Source organism: Mustela erminea, chromosome 19 (genome assembly GCF_009829155.1).
Source record: "Mustela erminea isolate mMusErm1 chromosome 19, mMusErm1.Pri, whole genome shotgun sequence".
NCBI lineage: Eukaryota > Metazoa > Chordata > Mammalia > Carnivora > Mustelidae > Mustela > Mustela erminea.
The window spans coordinates 17,407,467-17,430,193 of NC_045632.1; the positions used below are offsets into that span (position 1 = coordinate 17,407,467).

General features: G+C 37.8%; 1 protein-coding gene across 2 annotated transcripts in view; it reads left to right on the top strand.

The window, feature by feature from the left end:
- The first annotated feature begins 29 nt into the window (after positions 1 to 29).
- ZNF568 (zinc finger protein 568) overlaps positions 30 to 22,727 on the top strand; it is a 71,100-nt gene continuing 48,402 nt past the window's right edge. The window contains exons 1-7 of one of the 2 annotated variants that reach the window (XM_032325568.1): positions 30 to 161; positions 1,044 to 1,110; positions 2,744 to 2,862; positions 4,078 to 4,354; positions 5,821 to 5,879; positions 11,022 to 11,148; positions 11,417 to 11,512. In XM_032325568.1, coding sequence (XP_032181459.1) covers positions 4,279 to 4,354; positions 5,821 to 5,879; positions 11,022 to 11,148; positions 11,417 to 11,512 — 358 coding nt within the window. In that variant the 5' untranslated portion in view covers positions 30 to 161; positions 1,044 to 1,110; positions 2,744 to 2,862; positions 4,078 to 4,278. Of the gene's footprint in view, positions 162 to 1,043; positions 1,111 to 2,743; positions 2,863 to 4,077; positions 4,355 to 5,820; positions 5,880 to 11,021; positions 11,149 to 11,416; positions 11,513 to 22,727 lie in introns of those variants that run through there. The other variant, XM_032325569.1, reaches the window with a different exon arrangement.

The following is a 22,727-nucleotide window of genomic DNA, read 5'->3' on the forward strand; positions in this document are numbered from 1 at the left end:
GCGCATTCGGGCGTTTCCGGCAGGTGACGCTACCGCGTCGCAGCAGCGGGGCATGGGGGAGGGGCTTGAGTTGTCTGGGCTGCACCGCGGAGCCGCTGACGGGGCGGAGCCTCCGAGGAGGCCCAACGAGTCTGGAGTGGCCGCCTTGCGAAGTGTCCAGGGTGGGAATACGCTCCTGGAGAGTGGTTGGAATTGTTGGACCGAGAAACTGTGGTGGGAGTCAGTGTGTGTGTGACTGCAGTGATGTGTGTAATTGCGTGTGAATGTGACAGACTAATTGTGACGGGATGTGTGATTGCGGTGTGTTATGTTATGGTGATACTTGGTTGCTTGTGATTGTATAGTGTTTGGTTGTCGTGAAAGGTCTGTGGGTAGGTGTTTGTAGTATGTGTAGCGGTTCTTGTCTTGAGTTGACTTCTGTATAGTGTTTGTCGTACTTGATAACTGCATGGGAAAAAATCTGTGTAAAATTTTGTGTTTGGTTTTAAGTCGTCCTCCCTGCCCTTTGGCCACCCCCTTAGTCTCCTTTGCTTCCTTATTTTACTCCTGGAAGTTCTTGGTTCTCTTCTGTCGTTTTCCAGTTTTCCTGATTTTTTCCAGAGTCGGTATCTCAACATCATATGACTCACATCTTTTATCATATGTATTACTTAGCTATTGCCAGAATAGTAATGCTGCCTAACAAACCACCCCTAAATCAGTGGCATATAACAGCAAGCATTTATTCTCATGTTCACCTGTTTCCTGGTTCTCTGTTCAGCCTGTTTAGGCTGGGGCTGAGTAGCTAGACTGCAAGGGTGATTTTAGATCTGCTTCTCCACATGTGTTCTTTCTACTGCTCACACTAAGAGGACAGTGCCAGGACCTAGTCTCATCATGGATCAACAGAGCACAAGACAGACTGTACAAACAGTCTTAAAAACCTCTACTCCTCAGTATGCTGTTAGTTCTCTTGTCCAATAATATTCCTTTTCAGGTCTTATTATTGTATTATCCAGGAATTTCATTTTGCATCCCCTTCTTTTTATGATTTTATACTTCAGGTCTCTGGTAAAGAGTATATTGCTGGGCTTTTTATCCTTTTATCCTGCTTGAATGTTATTTTAATAGGTGAGTTTAATTCATTTACATTTATTGGGATTGCTGATACAAATTTGTTTTCTATTTACTTGTGGCTTTTTTATCGTGTAGATTTAGCTTATTCCCCTTTCTTTCTCCACTGCTTTAGTTTCTGTTGTTTTCCTTGAATTTTTAACATGCGTACTTAACAAAACCCCACCTTAAGAATCTGGAACACTTGAACTCCAAACTATCCACCTATTTCTGTGGTATTCTAGTCTAATATATTATTTTCCTCTGATTTTAAATTCCCCAAATTAGTAGAATTCATTTTTTAGATGTGTATATATGCATCTTTTGTACATAAATGTGTATATTTGTCTTTTTATACCTATGTGTATATATGTATATATATTTTTTATTGTGATAAAATAGAGATTACATAACACGGAAGATAAAATTTACCATCTTAATATCTGCACCCCCATTTTCATTGCAGCATTATTTATAATAGTCAAAATAGGGAAACATTCATCAATAGATGAATGGATAAAGAAAATGTGGTATATACATATAATGGAATATTAGTCAAAGAAGGAATGCCTGCCATTTGTGACAGCATGGATGAACCTGAAGAACATTATGCTATGTGAAATAAGCTAGTCAAAGAACAAATACTACATGATTCAATTTGTATGATATATCTAAAATAAACTCAAGAAGCACAAAAATGCAATAATGGTTGCCAGAGCCTAGGAGTAGAGGGAAATGGGGAATTATTTTTCCATGGGTACAAAGTTTACATTATGTACGATGAATAAGTTCTAGAGATCTGTACAACACAACCTGTATTAATAATACAGTATTATGCACTTTGTTAAGAGTATATATGTTGTGTTAATTGTTCTTACCACAGAAACAAAACACAAAAGAACACAAGGAAATTTTTGGAGGTGATGGATATGTTTAGTACCTTGGTTATGGAATCGGTATCATGAATATATACATATGTTCAAACTCATCAGGATATATACATTAAATGTGTGTGATTTTTTTGTACCCTAATTATATCTCGATAAAGCTAAAAACACAAAAACTAAAAACACAAAAAACATTTAACATTTTAATTACTTGTAAGTGTAGAGTTCAATGTCATTACATTCATATTGCTGTACCACTGTCACTACCACCTGTCCATAGAACTCTCTTCATCTTGCAAAACAGAAACTTTGTACCCATTAAACAATAACTCCCCATTCCTTGGATCTTCTAGTCCCAGCAAATTCCATTCTATTTTCTTTCTATACGAATTTGACTACTCTGCATACCTCATATGAGTTGGATCATGCAGTGTTGGTTTTTTTGTGATTGGTTTATTTAGCTTCGCATAAGGTCTTCAAGGTTCATCCATGTTAACACATGTCAGAATTTCCTTCCTTTTTTAGGCTAAATAATGTTCCATTATATGTATATACCACATTTTGTTTATCTATTTATCTGTCAGTGCATACTTGGGTTGCTTCTACCTTTTGACAGTTGCAGATAATGCTGCTATGAACATGGGTGTACAAATTTGTTCAAGTCCCTGCCTTCAGTTCTTTTGGGTATGTACCCAGAAGTGGAATTTTTGGATCATATGGTAATTCTGTTTTTCGTTTTTTGACTGCAATACTGTTTTTCATAGTGGCTACACCATTTAAATCAACATATTTTTTGAGCATCTACCATCAGTGACCAAGAGAGATTTAAGAAATCCCTGTTTTCATGGAGTTTATATGAGGGGTTACACAGACAATATGTATGGTAAATAAATTATGTAATTTGTTTGTGATAATTCCCACAGAGGAAAAAAATGGAACTTGTGGAAGGATATTGGGAATATCTCAAAATTTATTACAATTGAATGTTTCTGTTTTATTCTGTTCTATCATACAGTGCAAGAATTAGTCTCTCTAAAAAAAAAAATTAGTCTACTCTCGTATAATTATTTTTTACCTAGTAAAGGCTCAAAGCAGATGAAAAATTATTATTTCTTAACTTAACCATTTTATTCATCCAGTATCATTGTGATGTGAGTATAATTCTCATTTCAGATGAAGAGTATGGGAATTCTAAATTGTGCATGTCTTTTACCTCAATTGCCAAGATAAATAGGAAACAGAATAGCTCCAACTCTCTTTTACTCCAAACCTAGGGATATTGTAAATATGAATCTTCTTTGACTCAATTTTGTATCTGTGACTGCACTGGGTCTACACCTTTCTGCTCACAGAAGATATTTGAAGAGCAGATATTATGTGAACATCACTGTTGTGTTTACCTTGTTTCTAAAGTCTTGATGTTTTCTTGAATGCCTGGTTCAACCTAGGTTGCTGAGTCTTTGAGTTTTCCTCTAAATTCTTGCTGTCTTTGTATCCAGCATCTCTGGGCAGTGACCCCAGAGAATGTGAATTACAAGCAAGGAAGCTAATTGGGACTGTATTAATTATCTACTATTGTGTAACAAATTACCTCAAAATTCAATGGTTTAAACAACAATAAACATTTATTATCTCTCACTCTGTGGGGGTGGGGAACAACTTAGCTGGATACTCTGGATCATATATTTCATGAAGTTGCAGTCAAGATGTTAACAAAGCTACAGTCATTGGAAGGCTAGATGGCTGGAGGATTTGCCTCCTAGATGGCTGGCAAATTAGTGTTGGCTGCTGGCAGGAGCGTCTCCCCAGGCCTGGCTGAATGTCTTCATCATATGGTGGCTGACTTCCTTCAATGTTCATGATTCAAAAATATGCAATACAGGAACCACCATGTCTTTCATGACCTAACTTTGGAAGTCACACACTGTCAGTTTTTGCAGTATCCTGTTGGTTAAACAGGACAACTCTATTCAGTGTGCAAAGGGTGTACAAAAAAAGAAAAACATAAATACCATAAGGCAGTGATCATTGGAAGCCATCTTGGTTACCATAGGGATCTAGTGAGGAAACATCAAGTTAATTGAATTTATATCATAAGCCCACAGGTCCTGCCTCCACGGAGATAAGATAGATCTGCGGTGTGAGTAAAAAGCCTGGAGAGCAGGTGTCCATCATGGAAGGAGACCTTCTGACCTGAGAACTCTCCTGGAGGCTGGGGAAGCCTGAGATAGAGCAGACCCTAGAATTGCTGGATCTACAGCTTACCTTAACCTTTCTGCCCTTAGTGGGCAAGGCCTGAATGACATCTCGGCCTTCAGAGATCAGCAAAAGCTGTGTGACAATGGAGCGTTTAACCCAGATGATGGAAAGGAGAGGTAAGGTGGCTAAGAGATGGGAAAAGTTTAGGAGAGAGAAGCTGTACATTTAGGGGTTAGAAAATTCAGTACCCCTACCAAGAAAGTTCACATGGGTGTTGACTGCAGGGTAGACATTTGTTTTTTTATTTATTCACTTGACTATCGTTTGAAAATTCTGTTTTTCTTACAATTAGATTTTTTAAAAAGGTTATTAAGTATATAACCATAAACAAAATCTCCTACTCTATCCTTCCTCATCCCCTGATCCCACTCCCCAGAGGCAACCATTTTGGTATTCAGCTCCACTTCCCTGAATATCCTCATACTGCTCATTCATGCTTGATTTTTCCTGCTGACTTTTTTGACAATAGAGATAAGGATTTATCTCTGTTTTCTACCTAACCTCTTTCTTGTCTCCCTCACCCCACCATTCCCCAACCCACCTTCTTGCCCTTCTTTCTAATATGGTGTTTTATTAGAGGTTGAAAGTTGACTAAATGTCAGGATCTGTATCTTTTGGGGTGGGGGGGTGGCGCTAGTCAGTTTCCCCAGCAAGAAATCCTAGATTTTGCTTGAGAAGTATTAGCCAGAACTGCTTTTGGAAGGCAAACACAGTAGGAAGTAGGGGACTGGGGGGGACATACTTCATCTTCGAGGATTACAACTTTCACTTAATTCCCTTATTTTCTCTACATGGTTCCAACCCCTTACATTCAGTTCCTATCCCACACTCCTGCCTGCAGAAGTATTTAGAGCCTCCATTCCTAAGCCTTTCAAGGGTTCTGCCATGGTTCCCCCCCCTTCCCCCACCCTCACTTAAGCTTCAGGTTTCTCTAGTTAAATTAGGTAACAGCCGTCTGTCTAATCTCTAGCTTCCAAAATTTTGTTGACATCTCTTATCTGCTGAAGTCTTCTATATTCTCTGAGACTCAGCTTCCTTTGTTCCTTTCATTTTGGTTGGGTTTGGGAGAGAGAAGTAAATGCAAATATTCATTCTTACATTTTTTACCTGAAGGCCCTGAATTTTTTAGATCAAAAAATAGTTGCTCAAAAATGTCATTAGAATCATGACTGCATTTTATTCCATCATATAAGTGGTTTACAATGCCTAAACCTGTACTTGATTAAAGTTTTTTCCATATTTTTTACAGTGCTTCATAAACTATATTATTCTTAATCTTTGTGGTATTTATTATTATGTATTCGAGATAAACTTTCTATTAAGAATAAAATACCAGGATCCTAGGGAAAGCTTATATTGTCAGTAGATTCATTGAGCACCCTATACTTAGTCCTCCAGAAATTCCCATAAAAGACATTAGGCTTTTATGTACATTTCAGCATCTCTATTGCCTGATGGTAATTAGCATTTCTCAGTGCTCTAAGGATCATTTAGATAATATTATAGCCACCTGGTACTGAAGATTTCTATATGCCTTTGTCTGGAGCTCTGAAATAAATCTGTTTTATTTCTCTTCCCTCAGCTTGGCATCCTCAGGACTCTGCCCTTTTGGAGGAAGAAGAGAATATGACCAGGTCTCTTGTACGTTTTAAGCATATTTATTTGTTTCCTGCATTATTTTGCAATGCAGTTGCAGTGGGTTACCTTAACCTACCAGTAAATTGGAAAAAACTAAATTGATGAAAATTAAGGTGAGGAAAAATAGAGTAGCAGAACCAGGTGAAATTTGGGATGTGGCTATGCAGGAACAGGTCCAAACAAAGTTCTTATGTTGATTTCAATTTGAATGTCAAAGCAAACTGGAACACAAAGTTTATTCCATAATTTATACTGTTTATGAGGGGAAAACTAATAATTAAGGAAAGAGAAAACTTCTCAAAGATTTTTTTTTTTTTTAAATAATCATTATACCCAACATGGGGCTCAAACTTAATAATCCCAAGGTCAAGAATTGCATGCTGTACCAACTGAGCCAGCCAGGTGCCCCTGGAAAGAGAAAGCTTCTCATTGGCACCTAGGTCAAAAAGAAATCCTGAAATAATTTCATAATTCTTATAAGTTTAAGCTCAGATTTTTTTTTAAAAAGTCTGCCCTGGCCAAAGATTAAAAACTAAAATTATCTGGAAGAGTAAATGGAAGATGTCTTTCAAATGAGCCTACATATATATTTTCTTCAGTTGAGATTTTAGTCCTTTTTCTGCTTGAAATTAGGGAATTTTTTTTTTAAGATTTTATTTATTTATTTGACAGAGAGAAATTACAAGTACACTGAGAGGCAGGCAGAGAGAGAGAGAGAAGGAAGCAGGCTCCCTGCTGAGCAGAGAGCCCGATGCAGGACTCGATCCCAGGACCCTGAGATCATGACCTGAGCTGAAGGCAGCGGCTTAACCCACTGAGCCACCCAGGCGCCCCTTGAAATTAGGGAATTTTAAAAATGCCTTCTTTAGGGCACCTGGGTGGCTCAGTCGTTGAGCGTCTGCCTTCGGCTCAGGTCATGATCCCAGGGTCCTGGGATCAAGCCCAACATTGGGCTACCTGCTCGGTGGGAAGCCTGCTTTCCCTCTCCCACTCTCCCTGCTTGTGTTCCCTCTCTCTCTCTCTGTCTCTCTCTGTCAAGTAAATAAATAAAATCTTAAAAAAAAAAAGAATGCCTTCTTTAGCATTAAGATTTACATAGATACCTTTTCCTAATCTGCCACTTTTATGTTGACATGTATCTTTTGTTCTATAGACACTTTAAATTTGGATAGTTACATTTAGCTTATGATTCATATATGCATACAATAAGAATTTAGTCAACATTAACATACAGCATCAGTATTTAATTGTCCTTTTCATAAGTTGCCAATCGTGGTTTTTTCTAAGACAATTTTCATGTTAGGTTATAGAGATAGTCTATTTTCAAAACTTTGTTTTTCATATTTCGTCTTTAGTCCAATTGGAATTTAATGTTGTAATGGATTTTAGGTAGGAATGAACTGATGATTCTATCACTAGAATTATTTGTACGTGTAGAAGACCAGTTGTTCCAACACTATTGTTAAATAGATATTTCTTTTTTGATGCCACATTTATCATGTCCATGCTTAATTGTTTCTAGGCTCTTTATTCTGTTCCTTTAGTCTATTTGTCTATATCTATACCAGTACTGTACTCCGTGTGTGTATGTGTGTGTGTGTTTAAAATGTTTTAATCACTGTACCTTTAAAATAACCCTGTTGCTTAGGCAAGGATTTCCCCACTTCCGCCACACACAACTTGTTCCTAGTCTTTCAGAAATTTCTTAGCTAGCTTGGCACCCCCTAAATTTCTATTTGAATTTTAGAATCAATTTATCTGGTTCTAAAGGAATAAAAATTCTGTTCAGATTTTAACTGGTATTGCAAAGAATTTATAGACTAATTAGAGAAAAATTGAGTGAAATTTTTTTCTTGATGTTTCAAGTTAAGGGAATCTATTAATACAATTCATCATATTAAAGAAAAAAGATAATCAGCTTCAAAGAGCTGCTAATTTTTTTAAAGAATCAGAACTTCAGATTTTAAAAGAATCTCTTTAATATGAGTAAACATGTTTACTAGGGAAAATGAGATGCATTCCCACCAAAGTCAGAAACACAATCAGATTGCCAATACTACCATATTTATTTACTATAATTCTGTCTGCCTAGGCATACAACAAAGAGAGAAAAATGGGAGATAAAAATTGGGAAGGTGCATGCAAAATTATGATAGCTAGATAATATAGTTATAAATGTGGGCAGCTGAAGAGAAATAATGACTGAATCCAATATGGATTTTTTAAACAAAATTTATTTACACAAAATTAATTTACACAAAAACCAGTAGCATTCTATATATAAACCACAATCAGCTGAAAAATAAAATGGAAGATGGTAAGAGAAAACTTGAAACCATAAAGAAAAAAATTATCTGATGTGTATGAGAGGGAAAAAAAACTTCTATAATATTGATGTGGCCTGAAAGAGGATTTAAGTACATTTTTAAAACATCCTTTTTGGATAGGATCTATCATTATTCAACCAATATAACTTTTTTTTTTTTTAAGATTTTATTTATTTAGGGACACCTGGGTGGCTCAGTTGGTTAAGCGGCTGCCTTCGGCTCAGGTCATGATCCCTGCTTCTCCCTCTGCCTCTGCCTGCCACTCTGTCTGCCTGTGCTTGCTCTCGCTTCTCTCTCTATGACAAATAAATAAAATAAAAAATCTTTAAAAAAAAAAGATTTTATTTATTTATTTGACAGAGATCACATGTAGGCAGAGAGGCAGGCAGAGAGAGAGAGAGAGAGAGGAGGAAGCAGGCTCCCTGCCAAACAGAGAGCCCGATCCCAGGACCCTGAGATCATGACCTGAGCTGAAGGCAGAGGCTTAACCCACTGAGCCACCCAGGCGCCCTATAACTTCTTTTTAAGTTAATCTTCAGACTTACCTGAATAAAGATTCTGAATATTTTGGGGCACCTGGGTGGCTCAGTTGGTTAGGTTTTGACTCAGGTCATTATCTCAGGGTCTTGAGAGCAACCCCAGCAACTCACTCAGTAGTGGAGAGTCTGCTTGAGAGTCTCTCCCATTCCTTTTCCCTCTGCCCCTCCTCCCACTCACACTCTCTCTGTCTCTCTCTCAAATAAATAAATAAATCTTTTAAAAAAGGATTCTAAGTATTTTTCTTAGAGTAAGGCAAGTCTACTCAAGCTGAGTCTAGAATATATTTGAAAAATAAGAATATAAAATATCCAAGAAAAAAATGAAAAAAGTGTGTCATATTCCAAATTTTTAGAGGCATATTTAATATTTATATATCTTTAAGAAAAAATCCTTTTTTAGAAAAAGTTGCCAGTCATCATATATACTGCAGAACTGACATGTAATTGCCTTTATGCTCTTACTGTAAACATTACTAAAGAAAAAAAAAGATTTGTCCTGTTAAGAGTCACGCGCTCTACCAACTGAGCCAGCCAGGTGCCCCTCCTTACTTTGTAAGTGGATAATAATAGCCACTGCATAACCTTTTCAGGTTATTTTAGTTGTTAATATACCTAAAGAAGTTATCACACTACCTAGTATATAATAACTACTCAATAGATGAGAGTGATGGTAATGATGATGGTAGTAATGATCATAGATCATAAAGACAGTGCCTCAGAAACAAAAATTACAGGGGCGCCTGCATGCCTCAGTCAGTTAAGGTCTGACTTTGGCTCAAGTTATGATCCCAGGGCCCTGGGATGGAGCCCCATGTCAGCTCCCTGCTCAGTAGGAAGTCTGCTTCTCCTTCTGCCCCTCCTCCAACTCATGTGAACACATGCGCTTTCTCTTTAATAAATAAATTAAATCTTCAAAAAAAAAAAAAAGAAACACTAATTGCAATCAAGTGTTTGGGGATTTTCATTTGTATTTCCCATTTTGTTTATCTTATCAGTACTGTTTCTTGAATAAATTCTCCCAAATGTGGGATATATGGGTGCTTTTCTATCTTAGAGGCTTTATAGATAAATATTTTTTCCTTACTTCCTAACATGAATATTGAAGTTTTTAAGTGGGGGGAAGAGTTGGATGTGATGTGATCGAGTAACGTTCTTTTCCAGAAATTTATTAGTTTCTTGGCTTTTGTTACATTGCTGTCATGGTTTTAATTGTCATCCTCTGTAAATAAAACAAATAAGAAACAAAAACCTGAGTCCCTTTCCCTGATGCCTAACTATTGATTCTGTCCTTGGACCTTTATCCACTATGTTTGTTCTCTACAATTATTCCTATCCTTTAGCCATGGATTCAGTTCTCAATTTTAGGTTGATAGCTAATTCTCATCTTTCTTTATACCTCTTAACTACGTAGTAGACATTTCCATCCAGAAGTTCTATAGGAATTTCAGATTTTGCATATTCAGATTTTCCTTTTCTTAAGATTTTTTTTTTCTTTTATTCATGACAGACAGAGAGAGGTAGAGGCAGAGGGAGAAGCAGGCTTCCCATGGAACAGGGAGCCTGATGCAGAATTCGATCCCAGGACTAGGATCATGACCAGAGCCGAAGGCAGATGCTCAACCAACTGAGCTACCAAGGCACCCAGGATATTCAGATTTTCATACCTCTCCTCATTCCTCCTGCCTTATTTCTCTTCCATCCCCATTTTCTCCATGCTCCCTTTCTCCCTGGCTCACATTTTCATTTGGACAGGTTCTGAGACAGTTACCTGTGAGTCATGTCTAACTCTTTCACTTCCATCACAGACCAGTACAGATCAGTGACCACTGTGTTTAGTTTTCCTGCATAATAGATGATGAATGTTTAAGTTTGCTAACTCAATAATCAACATCTTTTTTTTTTAAGATTTTATTTATTTATTTGACAGAGAGAGATCACAAGTAGGCAGAGAGAGAGGAGGAAGCAGGCTCCCTGCCGAGCAGAAAGCCCACTGTGGGGCTTGATCCCAGGACACCGGGATCATGACCCGAGCCGAAGGCAGAGGCTTTAACCCACTGAGCCACCCAGGCGTCCCACAATAATCAACATCTTACAGGATATTTCTATTATGGTTTGTTTTCCCTCACACTGTAAAATAAGGTTGGGTAAATATGCAGACTTCCTATACAGTTTGTAATGAACTCTGATCCCTGAGTTCTTGATGTACATGAGTTCTTACATACTTTCACCACTGCATTGAAGTTTGATAACTTCATATTAATTAGGATTGGTTTTTACAGGAAACAGTGACATTTAAGGATGTTGCTGTGGACCTCACCCAGGAGGAATGGCAGCAAATGAAACCTGCTCAGAGGAACTTGTATCGGGATGTAATGCTAGAGAACTATAGCAACCTAGTCACAGTGGGTAAGGGTAGTTTTATAATTTTTCATGGAATTCCTTTTCATTTTCGAAGTGTATGAAGACTTTTAACTTGCCAGGTGAATTTACCTTTCCTTTACTTCACATGATTATGTGTACTCCTCTTCAGGGTAAAGCTTGATTACTTTGTCTCACTTTTGAAATTCCTTTGTCCTCATCCTTCATAGGCCCTCAAGCCCCTAAGACTCAGCCCAAGGTATGGATGGTGGTCCCCAGCATTAACATCCAAGTCTTTTGCTGTTTCCTGTAATAGGTTATCAAGTCACCAAACCAGATGTGATCTTCAAGTTGGAGCACGAAGAGGAACCATGGGTGGTAGAGGAGGAAATGCTTGGAAGGCACTGTCCAGGTGAATAAGTAGAAAGGCAGCTCTGAGTGAGAAAGCCACATGGCAGTAGTTCATGTGGTTGATACCATTTTACATTTTCCAAGATTTTCTTAAAGGCCCTAGTGTTCTAGGGTGACAAATAGTATAGATGGGTTGGATTCCTGTGACGTTTCTAGATACATTTCTAGATTCCACTTCCTATACTGGAGTTATCTTCCTTTTCCAGATTTTAAAGGATTGGTAATCCCAGCTGAATTCAGGATGCCAGCCTTCTCTAACTCATTTATGACCTTACTTTCAAGATTATTTTCTTTCACTATGATCTTTTTCCTTAGTGCTCATAGTTTTGTTTTATTTCCTTATGCATTCGGTATTTCACAGATGTGTATTATTTTATTTTTTTTAAATATTTTATTTATTTGTTTGACAGAGATCACAAGTAGGCAGAGAGGCAGGCAGAGAGAGAGGAGGAAGCAGGCTCCCCGAGGAGCAGAGAGCCCGATGCGGGACTTAATCCCAGAACCCTGGGATCATGACCTGAGCCAAAGGCAGAGGCTTTAACCCACTGAGCTACCCAGGTGCCCCCCCCCTTTTTTTTAAGATTTTTTTTATTTATTTGAGAGGGAGCATGAGAGGGGAGAAAATCAGAGGGAGAACGCTACTCCCCGTGGAGCTGGGAGCCCAATGTGGGACTTGATCCCGGGACTCCTGGATCATGACCTCAGCTGAAGTCAGTTGCTTAACCAGCTGAGCCACCCAGGGCCCAGAAGTGTAGTATTTTAAAAGTATATTTGTTTCACACTTAGATTTCATTCAGTTTCTTTCCATTTTGAAAAGCTATAAACATGTATTCTGTAACAGTACTCACAGTTTCCATTGTACTTCACAACCCTCACATCCCATCCTCACAACCCTCTAATCTAAGTTTCTGGATTAGAAATTGGTGCCCTATTCCTACTTATTCCCACCTTCCATTACATTAATTTTTTTTAATGTAATTATGCGCCCTTCAGGGCACCTGGGTGGCTCAGTTCGTTAACTGACTCGTTAACTGAGCATCTTACTCTTAATTTTGGCTCTGGCCATTATCTCAGGATCATGAGATCAAGGCCTGTGTTGGGTTCATGCTGGGTGTGGAGATTGCTTGAGATTCTTTCTCTCCCTTTCCCTCTGCTCGTCCTCCACCTACTTGCTCACTCTCTCTAAAATATATATATATATATATATATATATGTATATATACATATATATATATGTATATATACATATATATATATATATATATACATACACAAACACACACACACACACACACACACTTGGTTAAAGAACATAAATAATCCAAAAGATACATTAAAAAATAAGTCTCTTACATTAAAAAGTCTCTGCCTTATCCTTGACACCAAATCCCTTTCTTTCCCAGTTGCATACACTTCTTTCTCAGAGTTGTGCTGGCTCTTTTTGATTAGTATTATTTTACCATATGAATTTTAAAGAGTTTTATTTATTTATTTGACAGAGAGAGAGATCACAAGTAGGCAAAGAGGTAGGCAGAGAGAGAGGGGGAAGCAGGCTCCCTGTTGAGCAGAGAGCCCAATGCAGGCTCAATCCCAGGACTCTGAGATAATGACCTGAGCTGAAGTCAGAGGCTTAACCCACTGAGCCACCCAGGTACCTCTACCATATGAATTTTAGATACAACTCTCTATTTCCAGAGAAAAACCTATTGGACTTTTTATTGGGAATGTATTAGATACATAAATTAACTTTTGGAATTTTTTTTTTTACAGAGATCACAAGTAGGCAGAGAGGCAGGCAGAGAGAGAGGGAGAAGCAGGCTCCCCATTGAGCAGAGAGCCCGATGTGGGGCTCAATCCCAGGACCCTAGGATCATGACCTGGGCTGAAGGCAGAGGCTTTAACCCACTGAGCCACCCAGGCGCCCCAACTTTTGGAAATTTGACATCTTTAGAATGTTGAGATTTTTCTATTAAAGAACTTGCTCTGTCTTCTTTCAAATCTACTTTGTATCCTTCAGAAATGCTTTCCAAGTTTTCCCTTTATAACTTTTGTATATTTCTGAAGTTTATACCTAAGTATTAGGTAAGAGAAAAAAAAATCAGTACTGTACTTGCTGTTTCTGCTTTCAGCACTGTGCTTTCTGTCATTGGAAAGGAATCTATAAAGTCATCTTTATTTTAAGATAAAATTGTATCCCTGAAAAACACAAGAGAATCAACTTAAAAAGTATAACAAACAGTAAAAGAATCCAGTGAGATGGTAAGATACTAAGTTAACAAATAAAAATCAGCAGGTTTCATATATACTTCAACAACCAAGTAGAAGATATAAAGGAAAGATAACCACATTTACAGTTGTAACAATAAAGATAAAATACTATTTGGAGCATGAACATATAACACCCTACAAAACAAAGTCCTGTCCTCATGGAACTTATAAATTTATTGGGAACTAAAGTCCCTCAGTTTTTGCATGTAAGAAAATACATTTTTTTTCTTACCCTTTATTATTTAACTGTATATAAAATTCTTAAGTCATACTTTTTTTCTAGACTGCTTTCTTTGTAGACAGTTCTCTGAAGACTTTAGATAATCCTCTACTGTCTCCTGGCTTTGAATATTGCTTGGAGACGTCTGAAATCTGATTGGTTCCCCTCATAGGTGACTTGATTTGTTTGCCTTGGATGCCCACAGGTTTTTTTTTTTCTTTAAAACTTTAGGAAGTTTGAGTCGTATTGATCAAATGATTATCAGTTTTTAATTTTGATTTGTATATTCATGTTTTTTGGTTCTAGTTAGCATTATTGCATAGAGCTTATGCAGATTCCTTTTATAATCACCACTACTTATCTTTAAATGAGGTTACTTCTTGCTGGACCAACTATTTATAAAAGAGTGTTGAAAATTGGCCAGAAAAATGCTCTGAGTGAATAGGAAGCCCTTGTCACTCATATCAACCTACTTTAGCATTAAGAGTTTTGTATTGAGAATTGGTTTGCCCTTTACTTATTCCAAATCAGACATTATCAGTTGCATGCCTCCTCCAGCGTGAAGTGTCCCTTCTACTCTCCTATGCCAGCAGACTGCTTATGTAAGAATCATGGCTATTTGCATCTTCTTATTTAGCCCTGTCTTCCCTACCATTTGACAGGGCCAGATGAAGGCTATCATGTTCCTGCCACCAGTGTCCACACATCTAGATCCCACTGTTGCAAAAAATAACTAGTTCATTCTGCCCACAGAGTGTGCCTTCTATTTTGGGGAAACTCTGTTCACTGTGTTTTCTGTCGAGATAAGAAAGAACAGCCACTGTCTCTTGAGTTTCTTTCCTACCTGGTCCAATTTTTCCTCTGCTCTTTATTTTCTAGAATTGGCATTTAGCAATCTTTTAGTTCAAGATACATTGTCTTTTTGTTTTCTTCTTCACTTTTGCAGAGAGAGAGGAGAGGAGACAGTGATGTTAAATTTCACCATATTGAAATGGGAAGTTCTCAATGCTATATTTGATCACGTGGATCTCCCTTCTTGGAAATATCTTTCTTTTTGCCCTGTCTAAAAGATTCTGATATCTCCTTAGTTCCTGTTTATTGTTTATTTCCTGTTCCTTTAGGAAATGTCTTTTATGTTACTTCTTTTTTCGGCCCTCAGGACATTATCCAGAGTCATTATAAATTACATATAGATCCTTTATCCTTTTTGTACCTTCATGACATAGGTGTGTTCATGTCTTTTTAAATCAGTATTTAACTACAGAAATGGCAACATTTAATGTCTCTAATATTGTGAAACACTTCACATCTTTGCCTTTAATGATGAGGGTTCTTACCTTTTCTGGCTCTGTTGTTATCTTGGAGCTCAATTTCTAACAAATGGCCCCCAACATTGGGGCACCTGGGTGGCTCAGTGGGTTAAGCCTCTGCCTTTGGCTCAGGTCATGACCTCAGGGTCCTGGGATTGAGCCCCGCATTGGGCTCTCTGTTCAGCAGGGTGTCTGCTTCCCCCTCTCTCTATCTGCCTGGCTCTCTGCCTACTTATGATCTCTGTCTGTCAAATAAATAAATAAAATCTTTTTTTTTTAAATGGTCCCCAACACTTCTAGCCATTATAGATCTGCCTTCGTCTTTGAGCTAACTTTCTAGTTTATATCTACCAGAGTGATTTGGAGTCTTAAAATCTACTGCTTATATATATTTTCATACTTGATTTCTGAGGTTTAATCTACCAAAGAAAGACTATCTTATTCTTCATGTAATGATTCATAAATTGGTTGGTGTAGAGCTATATTTGGAGAAATTTTTCTTACTGCTTTTGTTGTTTTAAAATATTTATTTGGGGGGCGCCTGGGTGGATCAGTGGGTTAAAGCCTCTGCCTTCGGCTCAGATCATGATCCCAGGATCCTGGGATCAAGCCCCGCATCGGGCTCTCTGCTCAGCAGGGAGCCTGCTTTCTCCTTTCTCTCTCTGCCTGCCTCTCTGCCTACTTGTGATTTCTGTCTGTCAAATAAAAATATTTTTTAAATAAATAAATAAAATATTTATTTGGAGTTCCTGGGTAGCTCAGTTTGTTGAGTGTCCCACTCTTGATTTCAGGTCAGGTCATGATCTCAGGGTCATGAGATTGAGCCCTGCCTGGGGCTCACGCTCAGCAGGGAGTCTACTTGTGATTCCATCTCCCTCTGCCCCTCCTCCTGCTTCTGTGCTCACTCACTGTCTCAGATAAATTAAATAAATCTTTAAAACAGTGGCACCTAGGTGGCTCAGTCATTAAGCATCTGCCTTCGACTCAGGTTATGATCCCAGGGTCCTGGGATCGAGCCGCATATTGGGCTCCCTGCTCAGTGGGAAGCCTTCTTTTCCCTCTCCCACTCCCTCTGCTTATATTCCGTCTCTCACTGTCTCTCGGTGTCAAATAAATAAATAAAATCTTAAAGAATAAGTAAATCTTTAAAATATAAATAAATAAATAAATAAAATATTTATTTGAAGACCTTCCAAGTAAATGTAGAGGATTTCAGGTCAGAATAAAAAGACAGGGCAGAGCCACATAAGATATTGTTGAAATCTTAAATTGCACGTGAAGCATTTATTTAGCAAATGAGGGACTCAGACAGAAAATACCTTAAAAGTTTTAAGAGAAGGGCTATAGAAGGAGGAATCAGATTGAGGAAGTTTTTGAAAAAAATGTTTAAGCAACCTTGACATTAAAGCTGTTTTCTTGTAAGATTTGTAGATTCTTAGACTTATTTTTAAAAATGAGAAGAATGAGGGTGCCTGGGTAGCTCAATTGGTTAAGTGTCCAACTTTTTTTTTTTTTAAGATTTTATTTATTTATTTATTTGACAGAGAGAAATCACAAGTTGGCAGAGAGGCAGGCAGAGAGAGAAGGGGAAGCAGGCTCCCCACTGAGCCGAAGGCAGAGGCTTAACCCACTGAGCCACCCAGGCGCCCCAAGGGTCCAAATCTTGATTCCACCTTGGGTCATGATCTCAGGGTCCTAAGATAGAGCGCCACATTGAGCCCCTTGATGGGCTCATGCTGGGCGTAGAACCATAGATTCACTCCCTTTCCCTCACCCCCACTCGCACACACACACACTCTAAAAAAAATAAGAAAAAAAATAAAAATGAGAAAATCATAACATTAAAATAAAAGCAAAACATAAAAGTTTAGAGAGTAAAATTAGCATGACATGTTCATGGGGTAAAATTTGAAGCATAGCCTGAATTGGAAAAGGGGAGACCTTAAGGAATTAGTGAAATGGAGGCTGGATTATCTAGTGTAGAGAGCCAGAGAAGTCTGAACTTTGCCAACCTTCATGCCCTCTTTTGTATTTTTAAATTTTGTTGGTAATTTAGTTCAATTTTTTCCCTTTTTTATTTTTTAAAAAGATTTTTTCCCTTTTTTAATCACTGAACTATAGCTGTAATTTTACCTTATATATGGTGACAGATTACAACAGTAGTTTATAGGCAGGGACTTGGAAGATAACTGAATATAAAGATTAAAAAATATCTAATTATCTGAATTCTAAGTTACCCACAGTTGAACCTAGAGAAGCCATTATAGAGCTAATAATGTAGAAAAGAATATTATTTTGGGTAACAGTATATCCTCCATGAAGAAAGAATAAAAGCAAAACACAGCAGGATTTGCTGGTAAGGACAGTTTCAGCATTGAGAAATGAACACAGGATAAAATGATAGTACCTGCTATTAGCACAATGCAGTGCATCAGATATTGAACAAAGATGACTTGCCTTGTGATCTTTTCATTGGATATTTACGTATATGCCTTGTTCTTTAAACACATATGAGAATAACTTGCAATTAAATGGAAAGTTGAAGCTGTCTCCATCATTATTACCAGTTTGGGGCTGGATTCAGTTTGGATAGCCTAAGCTTCAAGTGTTTTTATACAGAAATAAAGGAATTAAAACTTTACGAAAATTGGTATACTTGTCATCTGCAGATTAGACGAGTGCTAAATTTCCTAGGATCGTATGGCAGTTAATCTACGCAAAAGTAATGAGAACTTAGGTTATAATTTGCTTCTATGTTACAGTTATTATTTTCTTTTTATATTATTTCTTTCCTTTTTAATATATATTTTTAATTTTTCTCAAAGTAATACATGTACTTCTTTTTTTTTTTTAAGATTTTATTTATTTGACAGACAGAGATCACCAGTAGGCAGAGAGGCAGGCAGAGAGAGAGGAGGAAGCAGGCTCCCTGCTGAGCAGAGAGCCCGATGCGGGGCTCGATCCCAGGACCCTGGGATCATGACCTGAGCCGAAGGAAGAGGCTTTAACCCACTGAGCCACTCAGGCGCCCCAATACATGTACTTCTTAAAAACAGAAATACAAGGCTTATGACAGTCCCTTCATCTGACCTCATGTTTCACCTCATTTAGGCAATTTTTTTTTTTTTAATAAATGTGTTGGTGGAATAATGCTGCGATATATTTTTTTAAAGATTTTATTGGGACGCCTGGGTGGCTTAGTTGGTTGGACGACTGCCTTCGGCTCAGGTCATGATCCCGGAGTCCTGGAATCGAGTCCCGCATCGGGCTCCCAGCTCCGTGGGGAGTCTGCTTCGCTCTCTGACCTTCTCCTTGCTCATGCTCTCTTTCACGGTCTCTCTCTCAAATAAATAAATAAAATCTTAAAAAAAAAAAAAAAGATTTTATTTATTTGACAGAGAGATCATCAGTAGGCAGACAGGCAGGTGGGGGTGTGGGGAGCAGGCTCCCCGTCAAGCAGAGAACCTGTTGCGGGGCTCGATTCCAGGACCCTGAGGGCTCGATTCCAGGACCCCGAGATCATGACCTGAGCCAAAGGCAGAGGCTTAACTCACTGAGCCACCCAGGCGCCCCCATTTAGGCCATTATTTTCATTTCAACTTACTTAGCTATTTCTTTTAGTATTGATCTTTGTTTCTAAATAAGTACTTTAAGAATTTTATTGTAGTCATTTTCAGACATTCAAAAATAGAGTATAAGGAATCCTCATGGTATTCATTACTTAGCTTCAGCAGTGATCAGCATTTTGCCAGACTGGTTTATCTGTCTTCCCCAGTTTTGTTTTAGTTTTGTTTGCTGAACTATTTTACATTTCACCTTTAAATACCATTGTATGTATCTCTAACAGGTGAAATTATTTAAATATTTACAATATTATTATCACACCTAATAACATTAATAATAGTTTCTTATATCATCTGATATTTAGTCTCTGTTCCTATTTCCTCAGTTGTCTCAAGAATTTATTTTTATAGTTGGATTATTTGATTCAGGATCTAAATAAAGATTAGCGCATTGCGTTTGGTTGGTACATCTCTTAGGTCTCTTCTAATTGATAAGTATTTCTCCTCCTTTCTCCCAACCCATTTTCCCCCACATATTTTATTTGTGTAGAATCCAGGTCATTTGTCTTTTAGAACAAGGGTCACCAATTTTTCTCTTTAGAAGGCCAGATAATAAATAGGCTTGAGGGCCAGATAAGGTCTCAGTCTCATGTTCTCTTTCTCAACAACCCTTTAAGAATGTAAAAAACAGGGGCACCTGGGTGGCTCAGTGGATTAAGCCTCTGCCTTCAGCTCAGGTCATGTTCTCAGGGTCCTGGGATCAAGCCCCACATCGGGCTCTCTGCTCAGCAGGGAGCCCGCTTCCTCCTCTCTCTCTTTCTCTCTGCCCGCCTTTCTGCCTACTTGTGATCTCTGTCTGTCAAATAAATAAATAAAATCTTAAAAAAAAAAATGTAAAAAACATGGGGTGCTGGATCGAGACCCAGCTGGGGCTCCACACTAAACATGGAGTTTGCTTGAGATTCTCTCTCTCCTCTCTCTCTCCCCTTGCTCTCACTCTGTTTCTCTCTCAAAGTAAATAAATAAAATCTTTTTTAAAATTGATGAATAGATGGGGTGCCTGGGTGGCTCAGTGGGTTAAAGCCTCTGCCTTCAGCTCAGGTCATGATCTCAGAGTTCTGGGATCAAGCTCCACATCAGGCTCTCTGCTCAGTAGGGAGCCTGCTTCCTCCTCTCTCTCTGCCTGCCTCTCTGCCTAGTTGTGGTCTCTGTCAAATAAATAAATAAAATATTTTTTAAAAATTGATGAATAGATTCATGTATTATGAATCAGAATCCATCTATTTTAAAGATTCTTATTAACTTTTCATTTAAGGCTTTTAGCAGCCATTGGTAATCTTTGGCTAGATCCAATATTTTATTAGAGGTTCCTTCTGCTTTTATTAGCTGAAATTCTCCCATAAAAAAGAACTCAACGGGTGCCTGACTGGCTCCATCAGTGGAGTGTGCACCTCTTGATTTGGGGGTTGTGAGTTCAAGTCCCACACTGGATGTAGAGATTACATAAACAAACAAACAAAAAAAGCCTTAAAAAAAAAAAAAAGGGCGCCTGGGTGGCTCAGTGGGTTAAGCCGCTGCCTTCGGCTCAGGTCATGATCCCAGGGTCCTGGGATCGAGTCCCGCATCGGGCTCTCTGCTCAGCAGGAAGCCTGCTTCCCTCTCTCTCTCTCTGCCTGGCTCTCCATCTACTTGTGATTTCTCTCTGTCAAATAAATAAATAAAAAATAAAATAAATAAATAAATAAATAAATAAATAAAAAGACCTTTGTCAGTAACTGTTTGATTACTCTGAAATATAGTTTTTGCAGGGCAAGAAAGAAAAATACTTGACTCCTTTCCTTCAAAAACATTTTTTTTTCAAGTAGTCTCCATTCCCAGCATGGAGCCCAACATGAGGCTTGAACTCAACCCTGAGATCAAAACCTGAGCTGAGACCAAGAGTCAGACACTTAACTGACTGAGCCACCCAGGAACCCCCCTTCAAAACCTTTGAGAATGATTGGTGTCCTAGCATTCTCCAGTTTGCCAAGTTAAATCATTATAAATTTATATAATGAGCATCAAAATAAATATTATTCAGCACATATAAATGATATATGTGGAAAACATTTAAAACTATGCTTATGTATTTATAAAATATATAAATTATGTTTTAGATATATTTTATATGTGTTATTTATTAATAAGTCTATATTATTAACAATACAGTATTTATTTTAATGTTCAAATTGTCATATCATTAGCCAGAGGACTCTTTAGCTAATTTTATAAATTTCCTGCTCCAGACATAAAATAGCTATTTCTCTAGAAACTCCTGCTTCCTTTAGTGGGAAATTATTTGAAAACCACCATCTCAACACAATAGTTACTCATTAGTACTAGGTTGTCATTGCTTATAGAGCTTGTAAGTGGACAAAGCTAGGAAAATACACTTTTTAGAAAGAAAAAAATGTAGTTATATTGATATGTCCAATTCAAATTAAAGAGTGTAGGGGTTGTTACTTACCTTTTTTGTTTTGTTTTTATATCATTTATACTGAAAATCCTGGCTCCTTACTGCATTAAAATATTTATTTGCTTAGTACATACATATTTCTCAACCTTGGTATTGCTGACATTTTGGTTCAGATAATTCTTTCCTGTAGGGCACTATCCTGTGCATTGTAGGATCTTTATATAAGGTGTAGAATGTTTAGCAGCCTCTATGGCTTCTACTTTATTTGGTGCTGGGAGCACCAATCCCCTTTCTCCCCACTTCATTGAGTTGTAACAGCCAAAAATGTCTCCACATCTTTCAGACATTGCCGAATATCCCTTGTGGGCCCAAACTGATATTTCTCTCTCTCTCTCTCAATATATATATATATGTATATATATATATATATTCAGTTAGTTAGCTAGTTAGTTCCAAATTAGCAATAATACCAATTTTACTAATAATGAGAAAGACTACTGGAGTGCCTGAGTGGCACAGTCAGTTAAGAAGCCCACTCTTGGGTGCCTGAGTGGCTCAGTGGGTTAAGCCGCTGCCTTCGGCTCAGGTCATGATCTCAGGGTCCTGGGATCGAGTCCCGCATCAGGCTCTATACTCAGCAGGGAGCCTGCTTCCCTCTATCTCTCTCTCTGCCTGCCTCTCTGTCTACTTGTGATCTCTCTCTGTCAAATAAATAAATAAAATCTTAAAAAAAAAAAAAAGCCCACTCTTGGTTTCAGCTCAGGTGTTGATCTCAGGGTTGTGAGATGGAGCCCCGTGTGGGCTCTGTTCTCAGTGTAGAGTCTGGCTTGAGATTCTCTCTTTCTCTTCCTCTCCCTTTGCCCCTCCCCTGCGCACATGAGCACTCTTCTCTCTCTCTAAAATAAATATATAAATCGGGGATCGGGTGGGGGGAAGACTGCTGGATGTAGTTTAAGGTTTCTTTGGTTGTATTTTTTTCTCCTGTAGGATATAGTCAAATTACTGTGTTTGAAGTCACTTGAATGATTATGGTCCTAACTTCATATGTAGATTTACCCATTTCTATTTGTTTTCAATTTTTAAGAGTTATTTTGGTTTTTTTTTCCCTCTTTTTTTGATTTAACTTTTTGCTATGTAAAACACTTAAATGATTCCAGTGTCAAAACTATAAAACAAGTCAAAGATGTCATGCTTCCACTCAGGATATATAAGTGGAAAAAATCAATGTGTAGAGCAGCATTTAGGATATGCTTCCTTTTTTATAATGAGTGGGAGAGGCATATGTGTATGGATATATATATGCATATATATATATATATATATATACACACACACATATACATATGTATTTAATATATGTATTTTAAAAGAATATGAGACTAACCCCAAAATTAATAAAA